Source organism: Semicossyphus pulcher, unplaced genomic scaffold (assembly GCF_022749685.1).
Source record: "Semicossyphus pulcher isolate SPU_LCO1_2020_fin unplaced genomic scaffold, fSemPul1.0.p SCAF_3, whole genome shotgun sequence".
NCBI lineage: Eukaryota > Metazoa > Chordata > Actinopteri > Labriformes > Labridae > Semicossyphus > Semicossyphus pulcher.
In genome coordinates, this window is record NW_027211704.1 from 6,015,870 (window position 1) to 6,037,200 (window position 21,331).

Here is a 21,331-nt window from a genome sequence, read left to right on the forward strand (position 1 = left end):
TTTTACTTACTTTTATTTATTATACATTTAAGAATTTATACACTAATTATGATACAAGGGCACACAGAGGTCTAATATGATAAATAATAAGGCAACAATTTTTACGTGAAAGGTCAAAGGTCAAATACAGTGTCATATAGTGAATAAAAAAATATTTTAATCATTATTTTCATCCTGTTTTTGTGAACAATGAATCTCAAAAACTACTGGACTGATTACTTTTAAATTGAGCACGATTGTGACTTTGGTGATCAGATGTCTAAAGACGAGGCAACTCGACCTTCTTTAACTCTGTAAAGTGCTTTGAATGCTTTATGTATGAATGGTGCTCATAAATAAACTTGCCTTACATTTCAACTTTTCTATAGTTTTGATTGTGATATCTTAGCAAGACTGGAAGTGATTTTATGTAGGGATGATCACAATTATTAGAATAGGCATTCGTTTATAAAACATGGAAAAGTTCATGCCTTTTTTATTTCATCTTAAAAATCTATTTATTCCATTGTTTTTACTGGCGCCTGGTCGTAATAGCCGATCAGTGCCAGGTGCCGATAAAATGGGTGCGGCGCTGTGAGAGAAAAATGCAGAGACTTCTGCAGTCGTCAGAGACTTCTGTGTGGAAGTCAGTGAAAAAGCAAACGAAGATGAGGTCAAGTGCAAACTTTGAAAGGTAAAACTTGCATATCACAAGTCTGAAAGTCTGTAAGTCTGAAACTTTCCTGCCTACAAAGCCGTTAATTCTAATTTAATTTAATTTACTTGGAACACACAGAGAGCGAGAGATTCTCGTTGGTGTAATTCTGCTGTAAGTGATTGTGGTGTAACCTCTCCTTTGGTTTTCAGGGTAATTTAATTTAATTTAGTCTTTTAGCATATTTTCAATAAACAGATATATCCATCTCTCCTGTCCTGGCCACAGTTTCTGCGTCATTCTGTGGGAATTACATGGGTGGATATAAACCGCAACTGATGATGATGGATGAATACAACCTCAGGTGGTTATCCTAGTTTTGACTTCAGATAATTCCACACTCCTTCCTGAAAACCTCCAAATGTATTTCGGATATGCATCGCTTTCCTGGAGCGCAGTGAAATGCGAACAAGTCCCTAAGCCCCTGGATTTATTCAGGTATAGGTCGGCCTTATCAGCGTGGGCACTGAAGTTTTAAGACGATACGCCTGAGCTTTGACTCCGTCTGTGTCCGCTGGAAAGTGAAGAGTGAGAGCGATGGAGATAGCTTGTCCCTTATGGCCCGGGGCAACAGGTGTGGAAACGGAGCTCGCTCTCGCTCTCAGTATAACAGCGAGAGGTGCTTTACAGAAGCTATTGTCTTACACACATATATGCACGGCTTCATGGGCTTAGCCGGTGGATCAGTAACATCCAGCTGAGCGCCGCACCAGCAGTTGCTTTTCACTGCTCTCTATAGCTTCATGAAATATATCCTAACTCGACATGTGATACTCTGCGACACAATCCAAACGCAAACAAGACACAGCGTGATATTAAGTCGCAATGTTATGGCAGTTGGTGTTTTTCCACTCATGTTATTTTACAGCTTATTAAAATATCTCTAAGTATACATAAGCACCTTTTCAGAAGTGATTTGTGTAGAAGAATATCACAGTTCAGCTCCTGTAAGTCCACTTGTATAACCCTCCCTCTGTATTCTTCCTTTAACTGATGTTGTCGCTGAGCCAGACAAGCAAAACATCTTCATTGTTCTTGATAACGCTGCTGAAAACACAGATGACCACTGTTATAGTTACCAAACCAGACTCTATCCCAGGGCAGTTTGGGAAGTTTACTCTCTCCTGACTAACCCTCTTAGGTCCTGGCAATAAAACAGTCGTCTCACATGCCTCACTCCGCCCACGCATGGAAACTGGTGCAGTCAGTCATCATGTCGACCTGAGTTTGTAGCCAGATTTGGGAAGACTCACGCACATACACAAGAGCACACAATTGTGATATAAAAAATATTGTGAAGCATTTCAGAAAAAGTTTAAATTTAAACCAGCAGAATAAAAATCAGTGAAAGAATTCTGCTGCTTTGCACAATTCTCCTTCTGCAAACTCACTATTTACAAAGACACTTAAAAGCTTTAGCTGGTTATGAAATGGCCTGAAATGAAAACTGATTCCTCTATGTTGATTTAGAATTTTTATTTTTGCACAAATTGACACAAAAAGACAAGATGGCGTGCAACAATATATAGTGCAGGGAGAGACAAAAACCCAGTGGGGTTATTTAAAGTCTCCACCTAAATAATGTTAAAAATTTCACCACCAAATTACCATCAGCAGCAAAAAGTGATGGCAAACCAATAACAAAATAAATACAGTATATTGACAACAATAATACAAATAGTATCAAATTAAATAAAGTAAAATAAAGAATGAGTGTGCGTTCTTTAGAATGTTTGAGTTAAACAAAATAGAACATGACAGCAGTTAAATGTTCTTTAAGACATCTTTTGTACCATTTTATAGATGAACAGTTCAAGGTCCAAGAATGGACCTCTGATTTAGCTTTAAAGTAAGACTTCAAATGTTCAGGGATATTACCTTTACTTGAATGTTGATTTCTCTCTAATTGTTTGTCCTCCCGATTTACATGAGGGGGCCAGAGTATTAGGAACACCTCTGAATATAATGCAGCTCAGTACAGCCCCACCACCAACTATGACCTTGACGCTGAAACATCTTTGAATTAACACCTCTACGACAGCTGAGAAAAAGCCTGTACATAACAGGCGACATTAAAGCAAATCGTATGTCAGAGCTGGTGTATTGGATTACATTAGATGTTTCAGGTGTACCTAATGAAGTGGCCGGTGAGTGTATATATCGGCATTGTTGCACTCCTCACAGTTGTCTTACGCAGGCTTGTAGATATTAGTTTAATAGTTAATGTTTAACGCACTGCCTTTTTTGTTGAAGCCTACGGTTAAAAAAAAACAACGCTCGCTGCGCCTTTTTTTCTACTGTTGTTAAGGCAACCACCGAATCATTCGCTGTCATTAACCTTACCATTATATTGTAAACTGACAGAAGGCCTCGGGAGCTTTTCTGCTTTGAATTGAAGTTTTTTTCAACTCGAGGCGCTCAGAGCATTTCTCAAAAACGCGAGGCGCACGGAGTGGAAAAACACGAGTCGCTCTGCAGCGCAAAAGCAGCACGCAAAAAGCCTCTCATTGAAAACAATGACAAAGCCGCCCCCAGCTGCTAAAACGCGCCCTGTCTGATCGGGCCCTGATGCTTGTACACAGAGAGCGAAGTTAAACCAGAGTCACATTCCTTAAATGTGTACAAACCTGGCCAATAAAGCTGATTCTTATTCTGATTCTGACACAATTCTTCCCTTTTTATCTCTGTGCTTATCCTCCCCTCAGTGTGTGTTCAGAGTTCTCTAAAAGAAGGATCTCCTCCTGCTTCGTTTAAACCGAAAAACCACTCGCTGTGAAACTTTGCCAGGGAGAATGTAAACAAAGGCTGTTTGGTCTGCGTGCCGTAAATCACTGACAGGCATTAAGAATAACCGTAAAGAAATCTTCTCGCTGATTGTCTGCCTCCTTTTTTAGATCATGCAGAGGCATTAGTATTAAATGAACAATCATAACCGGTAAGAACTCCTTCCAGGTTATAAGTCTGTAAAGTTCCTCGTTGAGAATCTGCTGTGTGACTTGGAGCTGACGTACAGCCGGCTCGCTGAGCGGGGTTAAGTGGTCAATGTTTTCTTCTCAAGTGGAGCTGATAGACGTGTGAACATCAGGTCAGGCCTGCTGACCCGCTCATTCCTGCGCTCAAACACAGACAACAGCGGCCATTTAGAAGCAGACTTATGGCCGCAGGGAGCGCATGGAGCTACCGTGCAGGGAAAACTACTGAGGTCTCCTGCATAGGCGGCGGACATAATGAGGCGGTGTGAGTGGGTTGGGTTATCATTACGGATGTGTCATGATGTGCTGTAGCAGGATATATACGATGTCACTTGGGGACACAACAGGAATGAAATATGCAGCACACATGTTTCACAATGTTTTAAACAAATCAGACCGTTGTAATTCATCAAATACGCTGCACATTACATCAGAATTCCTTCGGAATAAGATTGAGGTTGTTTCCAGATAATTGTGGACATGTGTGGCAGACCGACATGGCATGCTTTTTTTCCACGTAGCCTTTCCTTTTCTTCATGAGTAATTTGTTAAACATCGTTCATTCCAGTGCGCTCAATGGGATTTAAAGTGACCACTAATTTGTGACTGTGACAATTAAATTCTGTGAAATCATATTAAAGGAATCTCGCAAAGAAATATGCAAACATAATCCACATGTAACGTTGTGGAAGGGGGGGTAAAAGATGGAATAGTTCTTCTCCTTCACATGTTGTGCATTAGTAGTGGACAGTGGTAATTGGAGCTGACTGCAGCAGACAGTTCTAGTTAAGTCCGTGTGTGTGTGTGTGTGTGTGTGAGCCTCTCCTCTCTGTGAAGCCCGCTCTCCTGCAGGATTTGGCTCCCATGGCCTCTCTCTGGTCGTAATTGAATGCAGAGAGTGGGTGTCATTTGTCCCCTGTCCCTCAAGGGAAGGCACTCTTGCTCTGACAGATTTCCCACAACTGCAAATGGGGCGAGTGTGCCTGGAGTGTTTTCCACTGGGTCGCTCTCTCCCCGCATTTGCGTGAATAATTTATTTACTTCTGTCAGTGATAGAGCGCTGATATGTAACGTGGCTCTGGTTCGAGAAGCCGACTCAGGTTAATTCAAACCCTGTAATGACAAGACGTGATAAATACACAGTTCGTGTCATGTCAAAACAATGAAAGCGTTAAATGTTTGAGTGTTCTGACAGTTTGTTCACACTTGACTGATGTTTCACTCAGCTCCCAGCAGTCGTGAGCTGCAGAACGGGCTGTTCCCTCCTGCAGTTTTATTGTGCAGCGACAGCTTTAACTTTCACATGTTTTTATACAAGGTTTGTTTAATGTGGAGCCCGACAGATATGGGTTACATAGAACGAGACCAATACTGATACTGCTTAGATGACACATGTATTTATATTTTCAGCTAAAGTAACTTTGCACGGATACCACAGAATACTTTCATAGTCTGTTTTTGTTGGTATCCGACGAGATATATGAACACATTTTCGCCAAGTCGAGTTTGCAATCCTGCTAGCGACCGGAGCTCCTGAGCTCAGCCTACAATAACGCTGATTGTTGTGAAGATGGCGGCTGCACTGGTGATCATGGCTGCACATGTCCGTGACGAAGCGTTAGCTAGATTATAGTAGATAGATAAATAGATACTGTATTGATTCCAAGGGTAATTTAGCGCCATCACCTTGGTAAAATACCATAACACAATAAAATACCTCTCTCTGCATTTTACACTGGTATATTGGTTGCACCGGTATTTAGGACGCAGCCCACTTCATAGGTAAAGTCTTACACACTGAATGTTACTGTATTTAAGATGAATAGACACTGTTAACCAATAGTCGTGCAGACCACCATTCGCTACTCTGCTACATGTGCTGCAGAAAGAGCAGAGAGTATGGTAGGTTATAGAGTCGAAGGGCTTCACAAACCTACCATTAAATCACATCAAGCATTTTTTCCTGCTTTTTATCTTCTGTATAATTAGTTTCATACTGGCACATATCACAAAGCACTCATGCTGCCAATATGTCTATTGCAGGCCAATAATGACCAATAATATCATCCATCCGTCCTTTATCCACACCGCTTATCCTGTTCAGGGTCGCGGGGGGCTGGAGCCTATCCCAGCCGTCATTGGGCGAGAGGCGGGGTTACACCCTGAACTGATCGGCTGACACATAGAGACAGAGAACCTTTCACATTCACATCTACGGGATTTTGGAGTCACCAATGAACCGAGCATGTCTTTGGACTGTGGGAGGAAGCTGGAATACCTGGAGGGAACCCACGCAAACTCCTCGTCCCAACCGGGGTTTGAACTAGGAACCTTCTACCTGTGAGGAGACAGCGCTAACCACTGCACCACCTTGCAGCCTCATCACTAATATCAGTCAAACAATATATTAGTCGGGCTCCAGTTTAATGCTGCTTTGACACTGCATGCCATACTTAGCTATCATATAACTTATTTTTTATTAGCACAAAGTAACGAGTGTATATTAAAGATGTAAAATAGCATCTTAGATTGTCGCGGACCACACTGATGGATGCAGTTCTTTGTTTTAGGGTTGATTTGTTCTTAACTCTTCTCTATGACAGCGTAATAGTCGTTCAACCAGCTTTGACTGACGGTAATGATCACCAACAGCTCTTCCACCTTCTCCTGCCAGACAGATCTCTTGACGACTCGAGTCCTTGAGGAGTGTATTTGTGGTGAACTTTCGGCTGCCAGCGTGCTTCTGACCGTCTGCCTGTTTGTTAAGTTTTCCTGGTTGCGCAGCAGCACAGCTGCACAGGGGATGGAAAGTCCATGACAACTTTATTGCGTTGTTTTCAAATGAATGCATTGTAAGAGCAAAGAGGTCCCAATGGAGCAATATAACGAATGGCATCCTATCAAAAGCCATTTGTCTGTTCGAGGACTTTTGGCTGCTGTTGCCCGACTGTCCTTGAAAGGGAATCACTTGACGTGAGGCCAATTTTAAGATTATTTCCACTCTTTAAAATGAGTGTTTTTTCTTTGGGTTTGTTTGCATTCAGGACTAACAGTTGGAAGTTGTTGAATTTATCTGTTTTATCGTCTTAAAGTCGGGCTCAGACGACAGGAGTTTGGGCTCTTTTATCCCTGATTCACCTCTCCAGACAATCAGAGGAGGGATCTGGTCTGGACCTTGGTTCTGATGTAATGTGAGGATCCAGTCTTAAACCGCCAGAACTGCTTGTAGACTCATCATGGCAGTCCTGATAATAACACACACATGTTTGATATTTAGGGGTTTAAATGTGGATAACAACATCGGTACTGTCCGAGTGCGACCACAAATGATGGTTTTGCCAAGCAACTATAAACATTCTGGCTTTGGAGGCGAACACAAGTCGACAGATATTAACGCTGCGTTCATTTGTGCTGGAATAATCAGGAAAAGTAGTTCCCAACTGGAAAAGTTCAGTGTTTGTACCAGACTTTGCGATTTGACCATCTTGAAGTTGTGTTGGTGGGAAGAAACTTTTTTATAAATCCTACTGCAATTTAATTTTTGCTCACAAGACATATTTAATATGGTATAAGCCTGTACTCATTCATTGCTGCACACACACAGTGAAATAGAAGAAGACCTACTTTAATGATACCCGAGGGCAAACTCTATTTTTCCACTCTGTTACTGCAAACACGCCTCACAAACATATGCCTGACATACACACATGCACAAACAGCAGAGATGTCAGAGTGAGGGGGCTGCACGTGGTCATGCGCCCCGAGCAGTCGGGGGATTCGCTGCCTTGCACAAAGACACCTCGACAGTGCCCAGGAAATCAACTGGCACCTCTCCTGCAACCGGGCCCAATTCCCTGCTCCGGTTCTCAACCCATGTCCCTACAGACTGAGCAACCGTCTACCCCAATACTCAAAAATAATCTCAGCAATAAAGCACCACATGTTATCTTTAGAGCATCCATATTGTTCTCAAACTACAACTTAAAGCTCTTGAACTCGTCAAAGTCGGAAAAGCAACTCTGAGCGTCCGAGGAGCACATTAACGCAGGAATAAAAACTTGCATCTCCTCGAACATTTTCTCCGGCAGACTTGTCTAGCCGTCTTCTTTTGTTTCTCCTCACTGGAAAGCATTACCACATCAGTCTCCGTTTGTTTACATCTGCTTCCCCATAAGATCACATGACATCACTTGAGGTGATACGTTGCTCCCTCTGGCATACACAATAACGGAGGGACATCTGTGAAGTTTCTCCTTATTTGCTTTATGCAACTTGATTTCAGAATCAGTTAGGTAAGTCCGGCCTGAGGCTGTAACTGCAATCAACGTCTATTTACAGATGCATGCTCGTGTGTTCTTGCACACTGAAGCCTTCTTTGCCCACTAACTGTAAACTAATTTGGATTAAAAAGTCAGTTAAATGCAGAGGAAGTGCTGTAAATGTGAAATGTTTGCTGAGAGAGGATTCAAACAATGAATGTGTGCAAAGAGGTCCGAGCAGGAGTAGATTTATTTTTTCCCTTTGACTGTTAAATGGGTAAAAAATCAGTCTTGGAATCGAATGGTCTCAGCTGTAGAAGTACCTCTAGTCTATAATTCAGCCTTGACAGTCGTTCCGCTCGGCTCTACAGATAAAGCACAGGCTCACTGTCATGGAGACGTATGGATTGCAGGTCAGCTGAACTTTTCTGTCTCCCTCCTGGAGTGGCTGAGCAGATATCGATTCTGAAGCTCATTCTCAGCGAGCGTCACTGAACTGTAGCGCCTCGTATAACACCAGGAGAAGAGAGGAGCAGCGGAGACGTAGCGCTCGATGCTAGCTCGGCCTTAGTCTAACCACAACAATCTATATTCGCATCAGACAGGTTCTCTGAGCGGGGCATCTGTCTCTCAGTGCTGCTGCTCTAGCATCATAGACATTTCAAGTGCTCCGGTTAGTGGGCGCAAGGCTGGCGTGGAGAGGGAGTTTCTTTAACAGCAGTGGAAACAGATGCAAATCAGTTGAACTGGCAGGACGGTAAAGGTGCAGGACTTAAGGACGTGGGCAGATCTGACGTGATTATCTAAACAGCAGGAGTGCACTCTTATCAGACAGTGGCAGACTACATGGTTATGTTTTAAATGCTAATTTTGTCGTGTGGGTAAAACTGCTCAAGACATTCATGTAACAGCTAACCTTTTGGCATCATTCATGTAACACTAAAGATGTCATGTTCTGCTGAGATAACAGAAATGCTAAGAGCATGGTGACAGCCTCAGAAGGGTCACTTATAATTCATACTAAAGTAAGTTTTAGTCTGACTGGAAAAATAGAAATTCAGGCTGTTCCCAACTCAGAGTTTTATCTGGCTGTTTGAAATGTGCTTTACCTGTCAGACTCTCATTTATCAGAGTTTTCCGTAAGCGCCAGCTGTCGGCCTGATATGTGGACATGGACAACATGGTTTTTAACAAGGCCAAAGTGTTTAAAAGTGTCAAAGATCTTAGTTTGGTTCTCTTTGGCAGCACCTATGGCGATAAACGGTAATGACAGGAGCACACTTCCCAGATATCCAGACAGTGTCTCATTTGTGACGTCCACGGTTGGCTCTGGTTGTAACTCTTGACTTTCCTCGCTGACGGTCGCTTTTCTTTTTAGACAGTTTGCTTCATCTGAGCGTCGAGTTTGTTTCTTTTTCTTTGGATTTTCACTTATTTTTGAAGTTGTATCTGTAGTCATCCATCTTTTCTTTGCTTGTTCAGCCATAGTAGATTACTGTTTACTCGCAACACTTGCAGAGAGCGAAAAAGCAGCCGTTTAGCTCCGCCTACCCTCTCTGGCAGACCAACCACTGCTGGGTGATGAAAACGCGTCACTAACTGCAAATGCAAAGCATCAGTGGGCCATAGGCTCAATCACCATTGTGTTTTCTCATTCGGTGATAGATAGAGACTTAACAGACATTTATTTACATGAAAATCTTGAGATTATCACTTTAACCAGAGAAAAAGAAGCATAGCTAGCGTTAGCTTGACTTGCAGTCCCGAGTTTGTGTTTTTACTTTAAGCACCGGGTCTGTTTGTTTCAGCAAATCAGCTCTTGGTAAAAGACATAAAGGCTTACTTAGAGAGTTATGCTGTTGCTCCTGCTACACTCTGTCTACAATGACGCCGCTAAAACAAAACAGTGCAGAGATCCGACTGATAAATCAAGGTTGATTTGGAGTCGGGCGCTGGTTTAGCTCAGCGGTTAGATGGAGCGTCCCATGTGCAGAGGCCATCCAGCGGCGTCCCCCGGTTCGACTCCCACCCTCAGCCACTTGCCCCGAGTAATCCTCCACTCTCTCTTCCCCTGTTCCGACACTATCCCCTGTCCTCTCTCTAAAAAAATTTTTAAATTTGACTTGACTCGACTGACGATTCCAATCATTAACTTTTAAGCCCCACCCCTACTTTATAGATACACCAAGCAGGTTTAAATAAACCCTGGCAACGATTTGCAGCGCTGTTTGGACCCGGGGTGTTTAGAATCAGGACTCCAATGAAAGCAATTAAAACATGAAACAGCATCTTTTTGTTTGGCTCCAGTCTTGCGTGCTGCTTCACACCATCAGAAGAGTTGGTTTCTGAGTGTTGTGTTTCTCAGGGGAGAGAAATCGCAGCCAGCGTAGCATGAAGAAGCCCCTCTCTTGTTATTTACCTTACACAGCCTTATGTCTGATATCTCTGAGAAATAGCCCAAATAAATGTTTCACAAATGCAAATAAGCTCTTGATAACATTAAATGAGCCTTTGGTTATTATGAAAATGCCTTTGATCAGCCAGGCTTTAAACATCTATTTATTTAATGTTATAGTAGTGCACTATTCAACGCACAGCCCTTCAGCTGTTGATCTCCACACTGAGAACAAGAAAAACAACATTCTGCCAGATGTAACAGGATCTCTGCGGAGTAAGCTGAGTTTTTGTTTCCGTCATCGTCTGAGGGCAACTCACCTGCTCCGGCTAATCCAACCTGACACCCACCACCAGGGTTACCTCCACCTTCTGTACTTTAAACACATGACCACCCTTTTACAGCACCCTCAGTAGAGATCCAGGGGAAAGAGCTGTGAAAATGAAGACGTTTCTTCTAATTTCACACTCCGCGCTTGATCGTTAGGCTCTTATTATGCCCCATTTGCTTCCCTCCACTGGCTGTGATGAAAGCGGGGCAAAGAGGCCATGACAGGACAAAAAGGGGCCCTCCATCAAAACACATTTTGTTTGGGGTCTCTTTTAGCCCGGCTCAGCCCCCCTCCCCCCACATCACTGCCAACACTTTCCCCTGCAGTTTTCTCCTGTCTGCGTCCCTCATTAGCAGCTACCCCCACCTGCCTGCGCATTCATATTATCAAACTGCGATTGTCCGACGCTCCGTGCTCGCTGGAAGCAACCTGTCCGTTCTCGCCTAATTGGCCCGCAGCCTCCCCTCCGCTCCTCAACAAGTGGGAAGGTCAATGGCTGCTCATGACCTGGGATGATGATGTCTGTCAGTGCGGGCCAAAAGACACATTCATCCTTAAACCACACCGCCGAGCACCTGTAGCCTGTACAATCGTCGCTTTTTTGTCAAACTACAGGAGAGGATGTCTGAACATGCTGCTTCACTTTGGTCTCATACTACTGTCTAATACTTACGTACACATGCAGTCATATGTTCCTTAATATTAAATTAAAACATATTATATGCTTAACGATTATGTAATCAGGACTAAAGTCTTTTTGAGATAAAAAAAAATCCCCTTTTCAGCAGCGTCCTCCTCTTGCAGCCGCACAAATATGGCATGGCTGGGCCTGTCTGCTGTTAAACTGCAGTGTACCAAGGACAGGCTGAACAACACGCTTTCAGATTGGCAGGTTTGAGACGTCACAAACCGAAGGAGCCAATCCCGTTAATGGACAGGGTGACGCTATGCATATCATGATGTGTAACCTATGGCAACCACTTAGGCGATGCATGAGCTGAAACCGTCATTTTTGCAAACTCACTACTGGCTACTAAGGTTACTACTACTAATTTTTTCAAGCTAGCAACACATTACAAGCTGACTGATAACGTAGTTGCGCCATTGCGTTTCTAACGGTTACATTGTAACAAGTTAGAGAGCGATACATAAAATACATTACCATTCTGATACGTCCACTTGTATGCGACCCTGTCCAGGTTGCTCCACTTCTTCTGAATCGCTTCCCAGTTTGAACATGTATTCCTGAATTACCCCTGTATTACCGCTTGCATACAGTATTGTATAGCGTACAGAAGATAATGTAGCAAAATGAGTCCAAGGTGAGCTACAGGCGTGCGACAGACGGGGGCAGTTGGACTAATGAGTAAGAAGGAGGAGATGCCTTTGGAGGATTTTTACAAGGTAATTAAACGGCAGAAAAAACATATCACACACAATTTATTATTTCCAGCAGAACATTTTATGTTAAGCTTGTCTTTAAGACTGAATATTTAAGTAACATTGCACTTGCTCCCAAGCGGCATACTTGGAGGCCTTTTTCCCAATTTACTGCAGACTTCCTGTAGTTTTTTTGTCCCTCTAAAGTCCAACTTATTGTCACAGACAAATGTGAATTGTTTAGCTTACAAGTTTAAATTGCTGCAGCACATACTTGTCACAGCATCACTTTTTGAAGAGTAAAATGTTGCTAATTGGGCGCTTGTGGAAAACAGACCCAGTTTTGACAAGTAAAATTCACACAGAAAACTTCTTGTTATATTTTTTGTTGTTCTGCATTCTGTTTACCCTCATTATTATCATTTGTCTTGGCTCCACATCAGTCTGTTCTGTATATGTTTGTAGGCTCTTGTGATGCTTTTGGGTTTGAGTTCCGGTCAGGCCAAGCATCACACTCTCCGTGATTAATTAGGACATGGGAATTAAGAACCAAAGCTCTTCTAATTAGTCTGAAAGTGTTTGATAGGACGCCGGTTTGTAACAAGAGGGTTGACTTTCTTCTCCCAACCCGTCAAAATCTGTCAGAATCCTCACTAAGCGGGCTCTAATTTGAGAAATTATATCAGCTGTGAAGTGAAGAGTGAAGGGGGGAGCCGGGGCGGTCGGAGCAGCAGAGGGTGCAGCTGATGCAAAGTGGCTCTTGGGGCTTTGAGAGCAGTGTTGTTTCTTGGCTGAGACGCCGGGGTCAAGGTCACGACCTGCTCTGTGGTTAGAGCGCTCAGTGTTTAAAGCTGGTTTGATTCACGGCCAAGGGGCAGGAAAACCACAGAGGCTGCATCTGGAGTCTGTGCAGGCAGAGCGGGGACTCAAATGGGTGTGCAAAATGTGGACTTTGAAGTGGAACAGAAAACCTGGAGCGAAATCTGCCCCTTGATTATTCTTTATATGATTACCTGTGTAATACGATTATGTCAGTTTAGTGCCATGGTGGAAAATCCATGTCATGTTTCCTCTGTGCTTCACTTTCACTACAATGTCAATAACCCATTACAGTGTGTGCTATGAATGTGTCCTATTAAGACACAATAAAAAAGTAGGACACTCTATCACATAAAGCAGAACCTCTGTCTCTGGTTTCTCTTTAAGCATTACAGGATGTGAGCAGCCTCCCCAGAGAGACGACAGGGAAGCAGAGAGGAAACATCAAAGCTATCTGCATGTTCAAAGCCGGGTTTATATTCTGGTTAACGTCCCAAAATGCAGTAAATTTTACCTAAATGAATTAAAAGAACACTTATATTTTAATAAAAAACACACTGAACAGTTATCTGCTGCTACATGTTTGGAAATAATATTAAGCAGAAAAAAAACAACCTCATAATCTCAACCCCCCTTTGTTGGATTAACCTGCCACAGTAAGCCGTGGTACAAAGAGGCAGGTAGCAGGTGACACCATGTTCAAAAATAAGAACTCATTCAGAAATCAGAGCAGCTGTTGCCACAGATAAGAAACCTCCTGGTTTGTGAAAGTCTTTAACAACCCTAATGTGGTGTTTCTTACAAAAACAAATCCTCCAACTGTTCTGCTCACGTAAAACAACTTTATTTGCTCCGCTAAACATTTGAATTAAGGCTCAGAGAACCTGAGAGTAGCCTTGTTAGTACCAAAGACTGTATGGGAAGTGTTTGTAGCTATCGTGACATCTACTGTTGGACTGTGGACGTGTTTTGAAGCCTTAAATTGGCCACTACGGCAGCCGCCATGTTGGTTTATTGGCGCCAGAAGTGACCATATTTGGATGAGAGGGCGGAGCTTAAGAGGAGTGAGGGGTTGTCAGCCTATGCCAAAGGCTCAAACAAATCACATCTTGGATAAGATAAAATAGACTTTATTGATCCCCCATTGGTGGAAATTAATTTGTTACAAAAACTCATAGTAAAGGATGAGGGTAAAACAAGTGATAGATAAAAAATGCAAGACAAAATGACAATAATGAAACAATAATAATATATTAATAACACCTTTCGCTTATTGTAGATGCATGCATTAATACACTTAAATCACAGAAAGTTTGTAGGAGCTGTGGTAACTGGCTGCCACTCACACGGCGCCATCTTGGATTAGTGGGGTTAGCTCAAGCAGCCAGTAAACAAAACAAACCAGGTTACTTAAAGAACCGGTCTTTTCAAACCCTACATCTCTGCGGAGAAAATCCAACAATTCCACTTCATTGCACAAACTGCCAAAAAGAAATCAATGTATGACGATATCTCAACGAGCAAACAACGCTCGGTTTGGCAAGCACGGATTCAGATTCCCATTTATTTAGTAGCATCTACAAACTAATACTAACATATTCATACTAGAATTAGCTCATGAAAACAGATGGAGCAAAGCCTTCTTGGCATTCTCTTTGTACTTTCAACCACACAGCAAGCAACATTATTTATCAGGCATCAACAACACATACAGAGTGAGCTTAGCAGAAAGCTTGAAGCACCCACCTGTCACTCAAATTGGCAACTCCCCTAAATATACATAACTTTAAGCCTCAGTATAATTAAGTTGGGTGAGTCATATAAAAATTCCAACCCTGTATTCAGTATTCATGACTGGCTAAATTAGTTAAAGGGACCAGGTTGTGTACATGTTTAATTCTGCTTAGGAGTGCATGAAATTGGATCTTTTGCCAATATCTGATATGCCGATATTTTCCAACCCTTTTTGCCGATTGCAGATTTCGATACCGATATATTAGGCTCATGATTTTTTCCCACCTCATTGCAGAGAACATCAAGTCTCCACTGTAGTGGAATTGATATCATGCCAACTCTTATTGTAGTGGCCCACTGGCAGATGCAGAAATAACATAACACAGTGCTTTTAAAATATAAGAATACTACTTAAACTTAGCTTATGTACAAAATGCCATATTTATTTGTAAATAACATTTTCTTTCATATAAACTTTAATATTGGTTAAGCTTTTTTTAGGGAATCGTCGAGCATTTAGGCATAATTAAAGTGTTGTTTTATTGGCGCAAAATGTCGGCAAAAAATATCGGCAGAAAAATGACATATTTGCCGATGCCGATACGTCATGTTCAAGCCATAATCTGCAGATACTGATAACGTGCCGATGATATCGTGCATCCCTAGTTCTGCTGTAAATTTTTAAAATTGGGCCTGATTGGGGTTCACTCACTTTCGGAGCCAGCCTCTAGTGGACACTCGAGGAACTGCAGCTTTTGACCTCCCATGTTCATTTTTCAGCCCAGGAGGTTGCCTGTTAGTTAATACCAGTGTTGTACTGGAAATACATGTTTATATTATGAAATATGCATTCTACACACAGATGTAAACAAGCATTGTGATCAATCAGGTGCAGCACATTTATCGTAAACTGTCCCTGTTTTAAAGAAATGAGAGGACATGCTGGCAGGCTGCTCCTCATGTATCCCTCCAGACTCTCCTAATGCATCATGTAAACTGTGTTATTAGAGACACTTTCTTTCTTTGCACCATGTAATCAATTTAATCAAAATATTGCCTTAAGCTGATTACTCGCAGGAATCAAAGTGTTATAAAATGTGCATGAAAACACTCCCGCTCCTGCTGCCAAAGAGGCATCAGCGGGGGCTTTACCACAGTTTATATTAATAGGAAACATGCAGACCGTTTACTGCTTTACAGCTGAATGGCACTTAATTGAATGAATCAAGTTAACTGTGTGCTTCAATTACCAATCATAAAATTCTGCTTTGAACTCAGACTCCTTTTCAGAGTAGTCGAATGTTAACTCTTTGTTTGTGTCTGTGCTTGGCCAACAGTGGGAGGAGGTGAGCGGTTATGATGAAAACATGAACACCATCCGGACGTACCAGGTCTGCAATGTTTTCGACAACAATCAGAACAACTGGGTACGGACAAAGTACATCCGGCGCCGCGGTGCTCAGAGGATCCACGTGGAGATGAAGTTCTCTGTGAGGGACTGCAGTAGCATTCCCAACGTGCCGGGCTCCTGTAAAGAGACGTTTAACCTTTATTACTATGAATCCGACTCCGACACGGCCACCAGGAACTCACCCGCCTGGATGGAGAACCCCTGGATCAAAGTCGACACCATCGCAGCGGACGAGAGCTTCTCTCAGGTGGACTTAGGGGGCAGAGTCATGAAAATAAACACTGAAGTCCGGAGCTTTGGCCCTGTGTCACGAAACGGCTTCTACCTGGCCTTCCAGGACTACGGCGGCTGCATGTCGCTCATCGCCGTTCGGGTCTTTTACCGGAAGTGTGCTCGTATCATCACTAACGGGGCGCTGTTCCAGGAGACGCTGTCAGGCGCAGAGAGCACCTCCCTGGTGGCGGCGAGAGGCGTTTGCATCCCGAACGCAGAGGAGGTGGATGTGCCAATAAAGCTGTACTGCAACGGAGACGGAGAGTGGATGGTTCCCATCGGACGCTGCATGTGCAAGGCCGGGAACGAGGCTGTGGAGAACGGGACTGTTTGTCGAGGTATGTTTTGCTCTCATTATGTTTTCATAAACCTGCTCCGCCTGTCCGCTCTGCCATCATAAAAGAGTAATCCAAACACTAAGGATACAATCGATACAGTGTTTATGTCTGTTAGTGCTCTATTCATTGTAAGCGGCCCCTGGGATCCATTCATTCCCGTTTAATTGATGATATAAGCTGCTGATGTCTTAAAAGACATGATGGAAGGTGTACATTCTGTGCATCGATTATTCAACTGCAGCCATCATCACATTTCCATAAAAATGATTATCCCTCCTTGCTGTTTCCCAACATAAATACTTGACTGAACAGGGTGTTTCACGCAGTAATTCTGGCGAGGGTTTGATCTGAAAATAAACTGCTGCCAGTTGATGATGTGACAACAAAACAGAGCTGCCATAAAGTACGCAGAGATGCTCATGTGTGGTCTCAAATCACAGCAGCTTGTCAGAGAACAAATTATTTATTACTTTTCTTTCTGTGGACCTTGTAGCGGATTTATAATTAAGCCTCCAGTCTGTTACATTAATATTATATATCTTTTTGTTTATATATAAGAGGAATGTAGTTTGTTTAGGGTCTTCCTTACATGTTAGAATTTGAGCTTCCTATTTTCTGAATCAAAAGTATAATGCGTATAAACACGTCTCTTTCCGAAGTGCCTCTCTCTGCATATGCAACACATCTCGTGCTGAACAGAAATTCAAAGAAAACACAAACTGCAATTTTCAATCTGTAAAATTCCCTCGCTGACCTTTTGTTGGGAGGAAGCCTCCCTCCATCCCTGAGGACAAAGAGGATATTTTTCAAAATTGCCTGCATTTTCCTATTGAAATCTCTCTCAGGCAAATCGATTTGGCTTTTCAAAACATCAATGTACCCAACATTTAAGTGTGCCATGCCCTATCCGCACTCTGGCAGGTGGTATTTGGTCAACGTGCTCAGAGATCTTGATCACCCGGGAACAGCACGGCGGCGCGTTCCCCCGCAGACCGGTGCCGTGCTGCTCCTGCCCAGCACAACAAACCACCCACCTGCGTTTCGGATCGGTTTGTTGCTGCCTCTCTCATGCCTGCCTGTAATTACAACACATCCCCCAAGTGTGTGTGTGTGCTGGGAGGGGAAACGTGATGGGTGCTGCCTCGCAAACACCGCCAGGCCCATTCAATGACTACTAATGAGGACAGGCAACCGGCTCCTCCTTGAGGAATACAGGCCAGTAAACGGCACGCAGAACGATAGCTACTCTGAATCCACATCTCCACATAATTACACAAATCTGCTTGTTTTTCTGACCTACATGTAATTCACTTCATGTGGTGGATTGGGACATCTCAGGGGTGTCCTCTGTCACGCGTTTTCTTTGTGCTAAACGGGATTATACAATTAAATGCTGTCAGTGAAACAGGGAAAGCGTGTTGATTCCTTTATATCTGCACACCGCTGGGCATGAGACGGGGAATTTACCTTTCAAATCTGAGCATCCGGTTAAATTTTAATTTTAATTTCAAAGGCTTTATTGGCAGAAAAGTTTCAGAAAAACAAATTTGTGGAAGCATCAGAGCAGAACATATGAGCAATAAACAAATTAGACTTAAAAAACAACATGAAAATACGTTCAAGGAAGGAGAAAAAATATCCATATGTAAATATGTGTATGTTCCATTACGTACAAGAGGCTGTGTGTGACATGCAGACACATACTCAATGTGCTGCATGTCCCTCTCCTAGAACAATCTGCATCTTCTTCTGTGAATTTGGGATTAACAGATTAAAATTAATTACAAATCTCCACCATGGTGTTCTTATATTTGTCACATTTAAAGAGGAATGCATCTCATCTCTGCATCCTTCTTACTGTCTCTCTAAGCTGCTTCACAGTGGTGCCCAATGCACACAAAAAGAAGAGCCCCACTGCCCGCATGCTCTCGTCTTCATCACCCCCTCTGCAGCGGTGAACGCTATAGATTCGAGCTCTGCAGGGCTCAGAGGCAAACCGTCGTGACTCTGACAGAAGCACATCCAGACGGATCTTCACTCTTGGTCTCTCCCGATCACGTGACTCGCTGACTGAATATTAAAGCTTCATGAAAAGAATGCATTAACAGAGAGTGCAGCTGTGGAATGCAGCAAAACGCTACGCACGGAGATGGATTTTATGGCTCCATACAATAGTTATGAGCCTCAGTGCAAACAACGAGGACGAGCGGATGTTAGCAAGAGACAAAGTAAAACCATTACAGTTAAAAAAAGACATTATTCTGTGTCTCCTCCATTGTTCGGGAAAGCTGCCACCACTTTGTCTGCCCTCCAGTCATCTTCCCTAAACGCTGAAAGCTGATATCAGCGCTCCAAACTGTGGTCACTCACCGCCTTTCAACTGCCAGAACATGGGTAATGAATTGATCTATGAAAGATGCGCCTTTGCCTGCCGATATTATGGGGTAATGAATTGATTCGTGAGAGGTGCCCTCAGAGGGTTTGTAAGATATCCTCTTTCATAGCTGGATTATGGAGCCGCAGAGACAGCATGAAGCAGCCGAGATGAAAGACACTATTTGTACTGTAGTATTAATAACACTACCAAAGCTTTGTTCCAACATCCCCGCAACCAAACGTGTAATTACGCATGTAACAATTAAATCCTTGGCAGGGATCCCGGCAAATAATTACGCTGTCACGAAATCTGTCAAAATATTGACAGCAGAAGGGGGTGCTTACATCAAATTTTCTAAGGCCTTTTTTCTGCGCGATTGTCTTACAAGTGAGATTAAGTTTCCTCTTTTAGACAGCAGCACCGCTTCTCTGCAGACACGTCGCTGAATAGAGATCCTTCCTCTCCTCGGACCCTTTAGGAGATGGTGCACCACACTGTTTGACCTTACTGTCCACTACAGTATGTAAATCATCTCTCTTCAGTCACTCACAGTGAGAGCAGCGTTCGCGGGTGGAATCGCAAACTCCGTTAACAACGCCCATGTGTGTTTTCGCACTGCAATCTGATCATCTAGCCCCATACGACTCGAGTTCGAGGGTTTCTGCTATAGAGGTTTGGGTCGTGTTGGGTTGTATGAAATCTGTCACAGCGTGATTCATCTCTTGGTCATGTTTTTGTTAATGATTGTGTTTGGAAGGAAAAAGGGAAGCAGCGGAAAAACAAGCAGCGAGTTTTTGTGGCCCTGTGACCCAGATTTACAGGGAGAAGAGTCAACACATAACATCTCCCGGCATGACTCGAGATAAAGGAAACGGCGACCAGGAGAGTTAGATATGTTTGGAAAAAACATAATAAAAGGAAGAAAACTTCTTAAAAGAAGTCGGCAGTGACTTGGTTTCATGTGGGAGTAAAACCCCGGTCTCCTATGAGAGTCCCATTTTAGAGGCCCCTTGACCAAACTAGTGGTCGACCAATGTGGCTTTTTCAATGGCCGATGCCGATATTTATAGAGCAGGGCGGCCGATATATGAGGCCGATATCATGATGCTTATTGTTGCATTTGATTAAACACAACAATTTTTTTTTTTTTTTAAATATTATTTTTTTGGCTTTTTGCCTTTAATATAGGACAGCTGAAGAGAGACAGGAAATGTGGGCAGTAGAGAGTGGGGGATGACACGCACCAACTGGATCGGCAGACCGGGAGTCGAACCTGCGATCAGTGCGACGGGGGCTGTAGCCTCTGTACGTGAGGTGCCTGCTCTACCGACTGAGCCAAACCAGCGCCCCCCAATACAACAAGTTAATAATAATAACAAATGAGACACAAAACTTGAATGAACATTTATTTAACGCTGTTGTCTGCATTATCGGCAAGTAGATCTGCATTCTGTCTGCAGTGCACTTATTTTACATCAAAAATTATATCTACTCAATAAATGTCCACTGGTAATCAAAAAACTCAACTTTGTAAAAAAATTTAATTTATATATATGAATGAAAAATAAAGTTTTAGTGCACTTGAGAGAGAACAAAAATTCATAAACTTGCATAAAAAATAAATAAACAACATTATTGTTGTTATTGTTATTGAGTCAGGTGTTGAACGGTGGAGCCTTCCCCTTTAAGAACCGTGGCCTTATGTGTGATGTATGCATGTGACAGAACTGAGTGTAGACTGTGTAGAGAGAGTACCTGCAGCAGACTCTGTGAAGCGCAGCCGCACAGACGAGGCCGCCTGTGTATGCAGACACATTTTGTTTAATCGGCCTTGTGAGCGCAGACATCGGCCGATGCCGTTAAACATAGCATTAATCGGCCTGATTAATCGCTTAATATCACGAGATCAAACAGTTTTGCTTGCTCTTTATAATACGTTACCTGCCTTCTTGCTTATTGTTGCGATGTGCCATTGAAGACAGCGCCCGGAAATAAGCCAGAGATGTACCTACAGCTTCATATTGTTGGGCGATAGTCTCAGCCGTGTTACAGAAATCCACATGCAAAACATACCTCCACACTCAGGCACTATTCCAGGATTCAGATATACAGCACAATAGCCATAGCAAGCACAGCAGGCCCCACAGCGGGTCAGTCAGTCACATGAATGATGAGCATTTTCAGGTCGCTCTGTGGAGAATATGCAACAACAGTAGTGGTCTCTTTGTGAGGTCTGCTGCAGCAGAAGCTGCTTGGAAGCGAGGTTCCTGCCGGTGCACCCAGAGCAATTAGATTAAGGAGGAAAGGCTTCAGTAATTCTTCAGCCAAACATGGCTGTAGATAAAGAG

General features: G+C 43.0%; 1 protein-coding gene across 1 annotated transcript in view; it reads left to right on the forward strand.

The window, feature by feature from the left end:
* The window catches only part of ephb2b (eph receptor B2b), a 222,287-nt gene that overhangs the window by 108,951 nt on the left and 92,005 nt on the right, over positions 1-21,331 (forward strand). Inside the window, exon 4 of the mRNA XM_069678316.1 lies at positions 15,922-16,606. Coding sequence (XP_069534417.1) covers positions 15,922-16,606 — 685 coding nt within the window. The remainder of the gene's footprint in view (positions 1-15,921; positions 16,607-21,331) is intronic.